General features: G+C 34.3%; 1 protein-coding gene across 2 annotated transcripts in view; it reads right to left on the bottom strand.

Moving 5' to 3' along the window:
* NUP37 (nucleoporin 37) overlaps positions 1–16,389 on the bottom strand; it is a 41,608-nt gene that overhangs the window by 24,481 nt on the left and 738 nt on the right. For both annotated transcript variants that reach the window (XM_055336469.1, XM_055336468.1), the window contains 4 exons: positions 15,590–15,807; positions 8,427–8,551; positions 4,624–4,696; positions 3,138–3,232 (listed from right to left, as the gene is read on the bottom strand). In XM_055336469.1, the coding sequence (XP_055192444.1) occupies positions 3,138–3,232; positions 4,624–4,696; positions 8,427–8,551; positions 15,590–15,745 (449 nt within the window). In that variant the 5' untranslated portion in view covers positions 15,746–15,807. The remainder of the gene's footprint in view (positions 1–3,137; positions 3,233–4,623; positions 4,697–8,426; positions 8,552–15,589; positions 15,808–16,389) is intronic.

Here is a 16,389-nt window from a genome sequence, read left to right as displayed (position 1 = left end):
GTGTCATCTATTCTCTATTATTTTCTATTTCTATTTTATCTCTGCTGTCATCTTTACTTTCCTCCTTCTGCTCCCTTTGGGTTTCCTTTGTTCTTTTTCCAGCTCTTTAAAGGTGTAAACTGATGTTACTGATACCAGTTATTTCTTCTTTTTTAATATAGGTGGTTATAGCCATAAATTTCCCTCTGAGCATGGTTTTGCTGCATCTTGTAAATTTTGTTGTGTATTCATTCGTACTCACCTCAGAGAAGTTTCTAAATTCTTATTTCTTTTTTGACTGTTTATATGTTGATATTTGTAGATTTTTCAATTTTACCTCTGTTACTGACTCCTGGTTTATTCTGTGGTCAAACAAGATACTCTGCATGACTTTGATCTGTTAAAATTTATTTAGACTTGTTTTTAGGCTTGACATAATGTTTATTCTGGAGGATGTTTCATGTATACTTGAGAAGAATGTGTATTCTGGTGATGCTGAAAGTGTTTGGAGTGTTTCGTATACGTCTGTTAGGTCTAGTTGTTTATAATGTTGTTCAAATCCTCTAGTTCCTTGTTGACCTTCAGGCTATTCTATTGAGTATGTATTTTTAAGCATGGTATCACCTGCACATAAAATTACTTCCAAGATGAAAGAGGATTTGCCTATGATTGGACAAGGATTTCATTTGTCCAAGTGAACGAATGAAACATGCAGACCCAAACTATGGTAGGCATTTCTTTAGTATAGAGATAGGGACGATTCCTAAGATATAAATAGCTATTTCCATTGCCCAAACCACAGCTGCCATTTGGATGGTGTCTTTATTCGTAACTTGGCAATTAATTCTATGCTTTGAATTAATGAAGATAGTCGTACTGAAATATTTTCCTCTTGTAGTCCTCTCGGAATCCCTTCTTCCATTTGTTATTATGAATGTATGATACTTATTATTCTTCCTTAAACTTCTTGATTTATGCTGTTTCTTTTATTTTTTTTTAAAGATATGTTTATTTATTCATGAGACACACACACACACACAGAGAGAGAGAGAGAGAGAGAGAGAGAGAGAGACAGACAGACAGACAGACATAGGCAGAGGGAGAAGCAAGCTTTTTGCAGGAGCCCAATGCGGGACTTGATCCCAGATCCCGGGACCACTGCCTGAGCGGCCCAACCTCTGAACCACCCAGGCATCCCTATGCTGTTTCTTTTAAAAGTCTCATATATATTGTTTTTGGCCCAAGAGGTTTGACTTTCTTTAATAGCCAATCAGACTGTCCTTTACTTCTGATAGGAGAACTAACCTGATGAATTCTAAGTTTAGCTCCCCAGCTTTGCTAAAATGATGTTATCAACCTCCAAATCTCAATGGCTTATAAAAATAAGCATAAATTTCTTGCTCACAAGTCTGCAGGAAGCTCTATTTCATAATACCAGATGGGTCCATATTTGTTCCATATGTTTCTCATTCTGGGACCAGTAGCTATCCAGACATGTTCATCTTATAGGAGACAGAGGACAGGTCAACACAAACCAGGTAAATCATTTCAATGTCTGCTTGCATCACAACTGCTAACATTGTGATGGCCTAAACAAGCTAAACCCAATGGTGTGGGAAAATCTCCTTCCATGTGAAGGGGGAGGGAGAGTAAGTATTTGTTGAACAATAACATCATCAACCACAGTCTAGCAAAATAAAGCAATTAGGGGCATCAGAGTAAGTTTTTCAAAAAGCTAAATTTATTTAAAGGACTTACTTTGAAGTTAAGCCTTTCTCCTTTTTAGAGTAACAATGTTCTTACTTTCATAAAATGATGGTAATAATAGAAGGCAGCAGACTTTTTAAAATTCTTATTACTTGACAAAAAGTTGGCAACCCTTTGTCAGTCCCTAAAATTTTAGGACAATTTTACTAGTCTAAAAAACCCCAAAATTCTACTATAAGAAAAAAAAAGTAATCACAGACCACTGAATGTAATCCCAGGTCTCTAGCTATTGTTCACTATTCAGAGGTTATTCCTTGGCTTGCAAAGTCACTTATTTTCCCCCTTCTCAAGTTTCATTATTCCAAATGCTTGTGATTAGGAAAGTCCATGAGTTACAGAACTAAAATGTCATTATTTATATCTGTGATCTATTCTAAATTTTACCTTAAAAATTATCCCATTTACTCTTCAGGTCTCTATACAAACTTGAGGTTTGTAACATTTGAGGCCCTAACACCTTAATGGCATGTAAATTTTTCTGTCCTTGACATGAACATTTTCCCAGGCAGTATATAAAGAATAATGACCTATGACTCTGTAACTTTAAAAAGATGAGCTATTATGATTAAAATCGAAAGAGTAGCTAATGGCTTTACTGCCAGTGTGAAAGGACACATATTTAAAGGTTTTATGTGTATACGGTATTCACAAATACTAATGATTTTGTTATAGCCTTATCAAATATTAAAACTATGTGAAATAGCAGAGCTGTGTTTTTTTTTCTCACAGTACTGTTAAAGCAAATGAAACTGGCACTCCTTTAGAATTCCCTCATCTCACTCCTGACTCCTCAGCTTATTTCCACCTCCTACTCTCGCTCTTCATCTTGTTCTTTATTTGTGAAATTCTCCACTGTTAGGCACTATTAAAAAATGTTATAGCTCTCATCCATTCCAAAATGGAGAATGGGATGGAAGAAAAGGATATTGAATGCACTATATCTACAGAAAACCTTATATAGAGACTTCAGATTTGTCAAAACAGGAAATTTCTCATGTCTTTTTTTTAGCAAAGAAGATTTACAATTCATTAAACATCAAGTTATCAGACAGGATCTGCAAAATAAATTCACAATATGGCAACTGCCTTTTATTGTCCTACTGATCTTACCCAATAGTGGAGAATTTGACCCAATATATATTTAAATTTCATAAATGCATATATATATATAAACTAAGAGGCAGAGAGGGAAGTTTTCATTATCTGGGATGAGAACTCACTAGTTTTGAAACTTATGTCTGTGCCATGCTTATAATTTAAATAAAGTGTGCACCTTTTACAACATTTTTATGGAGTATATATGAAAATTATATTTTCTGTAATTTTACAATGTAATTCTCATTAAAATAAGATGAAAATTGAAAAATGTGCTTTTAACGTAAGTAACATACCTGCAGGTATGATCATCACTCACACTTGCAATTTCTTGGCCTTCTTTGGGATCAAACACCAAGCCATTAATGAAATCTGAATGGCCCTCTAAAACCTGACATAAGGGGAAAAGGTAGTAAGAATACAGGAAAATAATCTACAATATTTCTAACTAATATTTTTACTTCACTGCCTTAAAAACTTTCACTGCATGCTTCCCTTTTCTATAAATATTTCTTAAGCAATCTGCTATTTTTAAAGCATGATTTATACACCCACTTTACTGGAAGGTTTATCTTGGAAAGAAGCTGATCACTCAACACACTGCTATTAGCTTGATCTTTTTTTTTCTAGTATGCATTTCTTATAAAAACACACACACACTTTTTTACTGTACCTGTCCTCATCTCACCTCCTCTCTCACTTATTATATAAAGCTTTAATAAAAATTAAAGCTAGAAGAACTTTCTAGGGGCACCGAGATAGAGCCTCCTGAACTTTTTAACTCATATCTACTGCTCAGCAAACTTACTGCCTAATAAACACATAGTAAGGATTTCACCTTCTGAGGTCTTTATTCACTTCCTCAATGTGCCTGCCAGCACTGGAGACAAGTATTAGAAGCCAATAACCATGACAACCTAGAAATTAATTTTTGTTTTGTGGTGAGAACATTTAATACTTATTCTCTTAGCAACTTTTAAGTATAAAACCCATTCTATTAACTATACTAATTGTGCTGTACATTAGGTTCCTAGAACTTACTTATCTTATTACTGGAAGTTTGGTACCCTTTGACCAACATCTACTCATTTCCCCCAGACCCCAGCAACCACCACTCTATTCTGTTTCTATGAGTTTGGGTTTTTAAAATTCCATATATAAGTGAGATCATACAGTACTCATCTTTCTCTTATTTTATAGGGTTATTTATTATACTAATAGAAAACATATACATAGGGTTCACTTGTACAAAGCATTGTTTTGTTTTATATGAATTAGCGCAGTCAATGCTCATAATCTTATGAGACAGATACTATGATTATCTCCATGTTAGAGATAAGGAACTGAGCACAAAGAAATTGAGAACTTGACCAGTCACACTGCTACTAACGCGGGAGAACTGGCTTCAAACCCTGGCAGTCTGGCTCCTGGGTCTGCGCTCCTAAGTGCTTTGTAATTCTACCTTGCCCTATATGCTGCACTAATCATTGGTTGTCTCGAAGTTGGACTCTCAACTCTATGCGTGTTCATGTCTATAATACTCCTACTATACCCAAATGTGAATTTCTAATTCTCTCTCATTTGTTGTGCCTACCTAATATTTTAATAAATATCAAATTTATAATCTGTAGTTCTTACTATAGCCTAAAATAGAGTAAATAAAATCCTAAACTGTATACTTTAAAGGTGACCATTATACGTCATTTTAAATTGAGATAAATCCAATTAAAAAGGCAAAATGATGTTTTCAAATAAAGTTATGAATTACAGTTGTCAATATACCTTATATTCATTTTTATCTTGAAGATCTGAAGTAAATAATCTTATTTTCATATCAGCAGCTGAAGTACAAAATCTGGAATTAAGAAAACAAAAACCAACACAAATCAATAACCAGAGTTACAAGCAGAGACAAGGATGAATCTCACATACATAAAGTCAAATGAACAAAGCAGGACAAAAAAATGATATTATTATTCCATCTGTATTAAAGTTCATTAAGTAGGAAAAAATAATATAATAACTATATTGTTTTAGGGATGCATACATAGCTGATAAAACTATTTTAAAAAGATAAGAAAATGACTGCCATAATAATCATGAGTTTAGGGATCCCTGGGTGGCGCAGCGGTTTGGCGCCTGCCTTTGGCCCAGGGCACGATCCTGGAGACCCGGGATCGAATCCCACGTCGGGCTCCCGGTGTATGGAGCCTGCTTCTCCCTCTGCCTATGTCTCTGCCTCTCTCTCTCTCACTGTGTGCCTATCATAAATAAATAAAACAAAAAAAAATTAAAAAAAAAAAAATAATCATGAGTTTAATTATCTTTACCAGGAAGGAAGAGGGTTGATTAGGGAGGGGCACCAGGGGTCCTTGGATGCTGGGAATGTTCTACTTCTTGACCTGGTGACCATTACATGGGTGTTTGTTTTATAATAATCCTGTTAAATTGCCCATGTACTTTTTGGGGCACTTTTTGGCATGTATGCTATATTTCATAACATACCAATAAAAGGTAAGAAAACGTAAAAAACAAAGCTTATCTATCTAGTTTTTCTCCTTTGAATTTATCCTACTATTGTTTTGGGTATTCATATTTTTCCACTCAGAGGAAACTCTAGAACAGATTTTTCTAACAACATTACTAATGTGAGGGTTTCCTAACATACATCTCCTCATACTTACGTCATAAGAAATCATTTAAAAATCATCTCTAATAAAATAGAAAAAGGCTACTTTAGAAGGTTTTTAAAAGAAATATTCCAAGCAAAAAGTTTACAAATAAAGTATTAGTAAAAGAGTAATAAGGCCATGTTCAGTAAAAACATCGAAAACAAAGGACTTACAGGAGTCAAAGATTATTTACTTAAAAAAAAATTAATGAAAGGATCTTATTAAAGGAACACACAAACACTCACCAAACTTTATGGCAAACCTTGTGTTGTTCCACCTTTCTCCAAACGTTGCTACTTGAGTTTATATGCGTTAAGTGTATTTACACCATCCTTTAATTAAACCATAAAGCCTCAGAGAACAGAAGTAAGGTGAAGAGTTGCTCTCCAGCAAGTGTGAAGAAAAGTAAGTAGGGATGAACAGAGAAAGACAGTTGAATGGAAGGCAACTAAACGCTAAATATAAAACTCTAGGAATGTGTTCTTTTTAACTATAAGTTAAAAGTTAATGATGACAAGACAGCCACCAAGTTTTACTTCAGTCATCTTGACAGGCAACTCTTTAGTTGTGATAAAAATAGTATTTACTTTGGAATTTATATATAAAAGTAAAATAAGAAGTATAAAAACTTACAAATAGAGTTTAATCACAATTGTGTACAATTATTTATGAAAAAATAGGGCATTGGGTATAGAGATGATTTTTGAAAATGTTTTTGTATATCCCAAATTTGATATAGTAAATATTATTTTGTAACAAAAATATATAATTTACTTAAAAACAAAATTGTGCTGTCAGCTTGCTCTAAAAATATTATCTTTAAAAGTGATGGTTAATGTTCTGAATTTATTATATATATTTGCAGAATTTCAAAAAAGAATTTGAGGCCACTTATCAAAAAGCAAAAACAAAAAATCAAACAATATAGCATATCCATTAAAAGGAGGATAGGAAAACAGGCACTTAGCAAAGCCATGGAAGAAGATACTTTGTATAAAGGAAGAAGACACTTTGTATAGCTTTTAAAGTCCCCTAGAGAATTCAGAGACTGAGGGACTCCTGGTTTAGCTCCAGAGTCTGTGAACATTTTCTTTTAACATAAAAGGAAATGAACAGCAAACTGGCTGTTGACAATGATATACATATGTTAACAAGCACTATTATGTGGATTATTTAAAATTCAGTTAGCTAACACCTGTATAGCTTATAGAAGGAACAAAACATCTTCACAATCTTGTAGGCAAATATTCTTTAGATAGGAAATAGGATGCATATGAAAAAGTGCTCAAAATTGTGAGTCATCAGGGAAATGTCACTTCAGTCCCAATGATAATGGCTAAAATTGAAGACTGACAACAATAAATGTTGAAGAGTTGGCAGAGCAAGTTGAACATCTTTAGATTATTGGTGGGAGTATAAAACAGAAGAGCCACTATGGAAACTGGTACTTTCTTAAAATGTTAAAAACCATACGTCTACCCTCTGATTCAGCAGTTCTATTCCTGAGAAAAATGAAACCATATTATGTATTAAAAGGTATATACAGAGGTGCTTACAGCAACTTTAGTCATAATAGCTAAAAACTGGAAACTGCCCCAGTGTCTATTTAGAGGAGAATGGATAAACAAATAGTGGTACTTATACAGTGTAATGGAGTATTCATCAAAAATAAAAGAATCACCAGTACTTGTAACATGAATAAATCTCAAAACCAACAAACTAGATTTAAAAAAATACATTCTATATGATTCCATTTATATGAACTTCTGGAATAGGCAAAATTAATTTCTGAAAATTACATCAACAGTTGCTTTGGCAAAGGATGGGGTACAAAGATTAACTGGGAAGAAAGAACCTTTTGAAGTGACAGAAATGTATTACCAGCACGGATTATGCAAGTGTATGCACATTAACACTGATCAAATGGTACCCTCAAAAGTTGAAAATTTCACATGTGAATTATCCGTTAATTAAGAAAATTAGATTAGCTCAGTAAGAGCTAACTTATGGTTGCTATACTGTTACTAAAAGAAGTCATACATTTTAGATTTGATACCTGTGGAAACAAGGCTAGTGTTTTGTAACAAACATTAAAAAACCTGACACATACTGCCTTGTGAAGAAGGCCTCAGCAGGTAATGTCAAGATTTTTCTCAAAAAGCAATTTTCCTTTTCAAATGCTTTCATAAAAACTGAAGCCCAAGGATTAGAATTGCAGTTTTACATTATATGGTCTCATTCATTTGGGGAATATACAAAATAGTGAAAGGGAATAAAGGGGAAAGGAGAAAAAATGAGTGGGAAATATCAGAAAGGGAGACAGAACATGAGAGACTCCTAACTCTGGGAAATGAACAAGGGGTGGTGGAAAGGGAGGTGGGCGGGGGGTGGAGGTGACAGGGTGACGGGCACTGAGGGTGGCACTTAATGGGATAAGCACTGGGTGTTATGCTATATGTTGGCAAATTGAACTCCAATTAAAAAAATATTTTTTAAAAAAGAAAGAACTGCAGTTTTATGTACTGTTTAAACATGAAAATGTGACATTGACCTATGTGTGTAGCAGGAAGGTTCATTAACGACTCAACCAAATTTACTTATTTCAACAGAGTTGTACTTTGAGTAGGTGGTGAATTCAGGAAGAATCTGTGAAGACTTCAAATGATTCAGATAAAATTCAAGAGCTTTGGAGTCAGGTCCCAACATATACTCAAGGCATCACTACCATGTTGCATATTTAAATTACAAATTCAGATAATAAGCCTAAATTATGATATAATGGCTGATGTTAAAATACCTAACATCTAAAATTGGGGAAAATGGAAATAGAGGGAAAAAAGTCCTCATGATCAAAGGCTTCAGATCACATGAAACAAAGGATATTAATACTGCATTTAAAAGTTTTAAACTTACTTGATTACTGGAGGCAATGAATCAAGTCTTGTTTCTGGGCTCCAAGCTATGCCATCAACTCTGACTCCATGCTGAAACGTTCGTAATGTTTTATATTGAATTCCTTCAACGTCTGCTTCTTCCTCCTAAGCATATACAGTCAATGTTTTAAGAAGTTATGAGAACAAATACTATAAATACCATAAACAAATACTCTGATTTCACTATAATGAAGAATTTATCAGGAGGCCATATATTCCTTTGAGAAGTTCAAAAACAGATTAGATATTGAAAATTAACTGGTTCATTGAACGACAGAGTTGGCAGAGCAAGCTAATGTCCCTAGAAGGATGGCCTGAGATGGAAGGAACAGTGAGTAAAAAAAATCAAAAGCAAACAGGTAGGTTAATCTAAACAAATATTAGTCATATAAAACACAACTTGTGGGTTAAAAAGAAAAGAAAAACAACAGAGAACTAAGATATGACAGTAAGTCTGGAGGGGTGGTAGTAGCTCAAGAGTCAAAGATCCTTATTTTGTTCACAAAGAAGTTAAAGATATTAATTTGACTTTGTGTAATTAAGTATGCATGTTAAAGTGTCTTTGGTAACCATTAAAAGAAGAGAAACAGCATGCCCGACCTCCAAATTATCAGGGAGGAAAACAATGAAAGGAGGTTAATAAAACACAAACAGTAGACATAAGAATATGCACATTGGCAAGTTTTCAAGAATGAAAAACTAAAAATAACCCAAATAGCCAACAGAAAAATAAAATATTAATTATAGTATATTTATATAATATACAATGAAAAAAAAAAGAATTTTGACATGGAAGACTCCATCAAATACAATGTTAATAGCAACATACTGCAGAAGAACATAATGCAGAATCATTTCAATTGATACAAAGTTTAAAACATGAAAAACAATATATTCCTTTGCAACACCTACATATATGGTAATTCTATAGAGAAAAAAAGGAATCACCAACACAAAATACAGACCTGGTTACCACTTGGGGGTGAGGAGGAAAGACAGTAAGGGAAGAATGCCCTGGGGTCTTCAAAGGAATGGCTAATGTTCCATTTCTCAAGCTGGGTAGTGGGCATCTGGGAATCTACTTTATTATTCTTTAAACCTTATAGATAACAGTTATTTTAAAATACTTTTTATAAGCTTAAACTATTATGATTTAAAAACAAGATAATTGTTTTGTTATTTAAATCAATACCCTAGGTCTAGAGACTACAGCAAATTTTTTTCATGACAAATTTTCCCAAGGAATCCTCTGTATTAAGTGACTATAATTTTAAGTTCATAGAATTATAAAATATCATCAGGGAAAAAATTTGGAGCAGGTGAAACTTGTTATTTAATGGAATATACATGTCTACATAAATAGGACTATTACCTGAAGGCCTGTTCTAAGAATTCCAGTTATCCTGAATCTAAATGCAAAGTTTTATAATGTGTACCTTAATTGAATCCTATTGGATGTGTTGGTTTTTCCAACATGGCCTTTGGGATCCTAGCAAAGCCATTTCACAAAAATATTACACATGGCTTTCTCTACAGAATTCAGATGCCCCTTGGAAAATAACTTTAAATTTCAGATGAACTTAGAGTTAACAGCAAAAAGTTTTTCTCCATAAAAGAAAAAAGGAAGTAGATATGTACCTATCAAGAAAAACACTATCAAATTTCATTACTTTATAATCTGCGTGTATAATAACTGTATAGCTAACAGCCAGATATACCAAGGTAGCAACCTTTAAGCAATTTAAAAAAAATAAGGTTAAGAGAGCCTAATCATAGCTTACTTCATAGTTTGGGTTACATCTATTTTTCCACACTGGACAAGTCAATCTTTTAAAAATGAAGTTCTTACCATCAAAATACACATTACTTTGCTACTGTAACAATAGTGTTGACACTTAGGTCCTGTAATTCGTTACCCAAAGTATATATGGAGTTATTGGGTGGCCATGGAGATAAGTCCCAGGGACTGTATAGCTTGAGCTTTATGTATTACTAGTGAAAACTTTTTTCCTGGCAGCAATGTCTGCCACAAAGCCAACTAAAAGGCCAGGGTGTGTGTGTGTGTGGGGGGGGGGGTATAGGCAGAGACAAATGCTATTTTGGGTTTAGTTTGGGGTGTAGGCAGTATTGTACAGGCAGGAAATTAAGACACTTTGGACAACTTGCTACAATACAAATCATTTACACAAGGCTCCGGTGTATTTGAGGTTGGGGCAAAGCCAGGTTGATGAAAGGGCTCTTCTAAGGGTTTGAAATTGGCAGGCCCTCCCACCATACCTATTTAAGGCTATATACTGAATTTTAGTCAGATGAGACTGTAAAGTTTACCTAGTCCATTTCTTTGACCTCACATTTGAATTTATATAACATCTGGAGAGAGTTTGCACAACCTTTCTCTGAACACTCTTAAGGACAGCAAACTAGCTATTTCTTGGGGGAGCTTATTCAACTCGGGTAGTTCTAATGAGAAGAGCTCTCTTTTACATTAAACCCAAATCTGTTTTCGTGTAAATTCTACTCACTGCTCCAAATTTTCCTCTCTGGCACCAACCATATGGATTAAGCCACAGCTGATCTTAAGTGAACACACCCAAATAAGCAGATTCCGTGACAGTCTTAAAGCACTATAAGCCACAGCTCCACTCAGACAGAGTTGACCAATAACACAAAATACATTTACCATTCTGAGTCTAATCCCTCTTTCACAACAGTTTTAAGCATTTTAATATCATTCTGAAATGTCTTTAAAAAAAAAAAGAAAGGGCTTCAAATACATTGACTCCTTTGCACATAATATACACTGCTGAGAAATGAAGTAAAGATTAAACAATCTTGGGCAGCCCGGGTGGCTCAGCGGTTTAGCGCCACCTTCAGCCCAGGGCATAATCCTAGAGATCCGGGATGGAGTCCCACATGGGGCTCCCTGCATGAAGCCTGCTTCTCCCTCTGCCTCTCTCTCTCTCTCTCTCTCTCTCATGAATAAATAAAATCTTAAAAAAAAAAAGATTAAACAATCTAATCAATTTAGAGGCAGATATAGAGCTATGCTGTCCAACATGGTAGCCACTAGCCACATGGGGTAACTAAGCACTTATATACAGCTAGTTGAAACTGTATACCTTGTAAAGTGCAAAATCCACACCACATTTCAGACTTAGTATAAAAAGCATATAAAATATCTTACTAATTTTTTATGTTGGTTACACATGAAATATTTTGGATACACTGGGCAAAATAATACATTATTAAAATTAATTTCATCTGGTTTTTACTTCTCATAATGTGGTTACTTTAACACTTAAATTTATATTTGTGGTTCACATTGTATTTCTATTGGACAGCATTGAATTAACTCTTTTTGGTAGTTTAATTGTACTGATTCATGGTGAACCTCCAGGTGACTAAAAACCGTAAGTAACCATTGTCCCTTCTAGCTCCAGCAGTCTATCATTTTAAGACTTTATTAAATTTTAGGTTGTTCAACTTGGCCCATTAATCCAATCTATTAATATTTGAGTTCGAATCACAGTGTCTGGCATACAATAAGTGCTCAATAAATACTTGTTAAATGTAGTTTATTATTCAAAGCATTAGGTATCCTTCTCAGCTTCATGTTCTATATAAATTCAATGTGCTTGCTTAAATTAAATGTTCTCATTCAAGTACCCTATTCACTATTGGTGATCCTTTGAATAGACTTAGAAACTTTCATGTTCCCTCTACCCTTTGCACATAGGACTTCTTACATCAGTTTTCTCACTGCATTGTTTTACATTTAAATATCTTAAGGTCAAGGTTCTTGCTGTTTTTAACATATGTATTACCAGTTCTCAGCTCCTGATTTGCATTTAATATTTGACAAATATATGACACCAGTTAATAGTACTATTATTCAGCTCAAATTTCCATCATATTCAAAAGAACACCATAAGATTCTGAAAAATAGTTTGTTGAAATTTAAATCTACTGTATTGACAATGTTTTCCTAAGAGTCTTAGAATGAGGATTGCCTTTCCAAAAGGAATGTGGAAAACTTTCAATTCAATTTACCTTTTCTTAGTTTTCTTTTTTTTTTTTTTTTACAGTGAGGAAAAGATAATCTCTTAATATATGGCGTTAGAACTGGAGAGACACAAGCAACAGAATGAAATTAGACCACTACCTACCACTACCATTATATACTCAATGTAAAATTAACTCAAACTGGGCTAAAGACCTGAATGCTAAGACCTGAAACCATGAAACTCCTAGAAGAAAACAAACGCTATCAGTTATTTGACATCCATGTTGGTGATGAATTTTTGGATCTGATTCCAAAGTCAAAAATAAGGAAAGCAAAAATAAATAAGCTGGACTGCATCAAACTAAAAACTCTCTGCATTGCAAAATAAACCATAAACAAAATGAAAGGGCTATGTACTGAATGGAAGAAGATATTTGAAAATCACTGTATGATAAGGGGCTAATATCCAAAATAAAGGAAGAATTCATACAACTCAATAACAATAAAATAAACAATCCAATTAAAAAATGGGTAGAGGATCTGTAGATATATTTCCGAAGGCAATATACAGATGGCCAACAGGCACATGAAAATATGCTCATTATCACTAATCACCAAGCAATGGAAATCAAAAGGGAAGCATGAAATTGGATGCTATGGAACCTGAAGAATCTAACATGAGAGAATAGAAATAAATGAACAAGGGGTAGTGGAAGGGGAGGTCGGCAGGGGACAGGTGACTGGGTGACAGGCAGCACTGATGGGGGCACTTGAAGGGATGAGCACTGGGTGTTATATGTTGGCAAATCGAACTCCAATAAACTGATATACAAAAAAACCCTAATGTTTAATAGTGTTTAATTAGTTTAAAAAATAACTTTAAAGGAAACCAATAATTTATTCTGAATCTCCAAAGGCAAATTATTGGGACTCTAATCTCCTCCAGAACTGTTTGAACTATGGCTTCAACCTTTTTGAATAGCAGCATGGAAGGAAAAGAACAGGTGTTTAGAAATGGAGTCTAGGGGTCCCTGGGTGGCTCGGCAATTTAGCGCCTGCCTTCGGCTCAGGGCGTGATCCTGGAGTTCCAGGATTGGGGCCTGTGTCGGGCTCCCTGCATGGAGCCTGCCTCTCTCTCTGGTGTGTCTCTCATGAATAAATAATTAAAATCTTTTTTTTTTTTTTTTAAAAAAGGATCTTATTTTTCATTACTAGTCATACAAATCCCTGAACTTCTTTGAAGTACAATGGAAACTCTATGAGGATGGGGACAGTTGCTTAATTTTATTGCCAGTACTTGGCACAGAATATTTGTGTTAGCTACTTGCCAAGTTAATAAATCCAAATTTTTTCTTTAGGTTATTTGGCTAGAAGACCTAGCTTGCCAATCTGATAGGTCTGAGGATCAACAAGGACAATGTGCAAGACATGACAGAGCAATACAAATGTTTTTTTGCTAGTTCCTTCTTCTAATTGTCTTTTTCTCTCTCTGCCACTCATTACCTCTGCCTTTCATTTTTCTAGATTTTTTCCTCCCTTCTTGACTTTCTTAGCTGAACATAAACTAGAGATAAAACAAATTTTTTCAGTATTTTTTAACACAATTCTGTATTCACAGTTATTAATTTTAGAAGTGATTAAGTAAAAAGTTAGTTTCACCTGTAGGAAGCTGCTTTATTCTTTTGTGGGTTAGTAGCCTGTACCAGAAAAATGTTTTTTTCCCCTCAGTCTTTTCCAAAAGTGTGTTATATTATTTCTCTTAATCATGTGGGCTTTTTATGATCCTAACGAAGTAGTCCAGCTAAAGTCAGGCTGTGGGTCATGGCTAGCAATTCCTACCCTAACCCTAAGAGAGACAATGCGGCACAATGTAAGAGCTTTTATATTACATTCAAACACCAAAAACCTGAAAGCTTGAATTCATACTTTCTCCTTAGGATAAATATGCATGCAGTCTAATTTTGGATAATTTTACTTATTATACTATAAAATGCTAAATTGCATTTATGATGTCAAAACACTATATTGAAATAAAATACTGAACTGCCTCCTGAGTAAAAGAGGAAATAATAATTATGTTTATAATAGTACCATTCTAGTGGTAAAGTTACTTTAAATCTTTGAAAACTGATCACTGCCATATTACCTCACCGATTAACCTTAATTTGAGAAATATTGTTTTATGAATAATATTCTGGTAAACAAAGGATTAGCCAAGATTTCTGAGGGTTGAACTCTGATTGTTTAGACTCTTTCACATGTGGAACTAGCCTTCCTGTGAGAAAACATGGTGTGTGCTCACCGCAAAGCATCCTGCTTTGGTGATTAACCATGGGCCTGTGCTAGAGGGAAACAATGCCAAATTAATAACAGTTAAAACATTATATATATATATGTGTGTGTGTGTATATATATATGTATATAATATGTATATATGAATTAAACATGCAGATGCCTTCCAGGAACTTCACATGATGTACTAACTACATTCTCATAAAATCCTATTAAGTATTATTTTCCTCATTTTTATATAAGAGAGATTAAGTACCTGCTCGAGGTCATATTGCTATTAAGAGGTAAAGCCAGACAGGGGTAAAAACCTAGGCATTCTGGCTCCAGAGTTCAATCTTAATGAATATGCCTAATTGCCTGTTCAATTAATAGGGTCTCATACTTTGTATACTCTGGATTATGCTTTAGATGAATAAAAAGCATGAGAGCATACTAATAGAAAAGCTGAATATCACGACAGCTGTAAAATCTCCTAGAGGATCATTCTTCTAGGCTTGATTTCCATGTCAAAGTGGAATGTAAAAAAAACTGGATTACTTAGATCTTATTTAATTGGTGTTTTCCCTGTACATACTAAATGTTCAGTTAGTCACAACCTTCAATTACCAGAATATTCCATTTCTAATTATGAGGCAAAAAACAGGCCTCATTGTCTTTTTTTTTCACTATTTAATGTTTGCACAAATCTCAGGCATGTATTACTAGAAATAAATTTCTCTGTAGTTCTTCATATTTTTTCTATTACATTCAAACTCAATATGCTTTCCAACTTTAATCAGTTTACCAAAGTCTGTTTTTTTAACCAGTAAAATAGCTTCATTGTCAGTCACTGAGTTTTGTACACTAACCTGAAAAGTACACATGCCAATGACCACATAATTACCGCCACCATATGCAATTAGGTTTCCTGAATCCCCACTGTCAAAGGGATTAAATTCTACCACATGCACATAATCTTCACAATCCACAGTGTAGGCAGCACTTCTTGTGGCATCTTGCTTCATGTTGTATGTCAATACTTGAGCAGTTGTAATAAAAGAGCCTTCTACTGGACAAGGTCACGAAACTGTGGATTACAGCAGAGACACAACACAGATAGAAAACGTCAAAGTATCAGTCACTTTCAGCAACTGAATCAAAATAAGGACATGGTATTTCAGATGCCACAGGCAGCTAAAAAAAAAATTCAAGTACTTGTTTAAATACTTTATAATACTTGCAGAATAAATCGTCATAATAACCTGTTTAACCAGAAGATACAGTGAGTACTTGAAGATGTAATCACTTTAGTTGTAAATATATTCATAAAAAATTAATAAGTTAACATTTACAGAGCACTATTTGCAGGTGCCATGTTAAGGATTTTACTAACATCATGACACCTAACTCTTGCAAACCTAAGAGGAGGGAAATGTCTGCCACTTTACAGAAGAATCTAGACTTTAGTAGGTTAGTTGCCATGCCCGTAAGAGGAGATAGCACTTGTAATACTTTACTATGCGTTGGACACTAATCTTAGGGAAGAAAAACAGCCCCTCTGCCTTCAAGATCACAATATCCAGTAACAGTTATGACTCAGTGTGAAAAGCGCCATAACATAAGCAGATCGAAAATATAAGATCTGGAGAAAGGTGTGTCAAAATGTGTG

Source organism: Nyctereutes procyonoides, unplaced genomic scaffold, assembly GCF_905146905.1.
Source record: "Nyctereutes procyonoides isolate TBG_1078 unplaced genomic scaffold, NYPRO_anot_genome, whole genome shotgun sequence".
NCBI lineage: Eukaryota > Metazoa > Chordata > Mammalia > Carnivora > Canidae > Nyctereutes > Nyctereutes procyonoides.
This window is presented reverse-complemented; position numbering and strand designations above follow the sequence as displayed.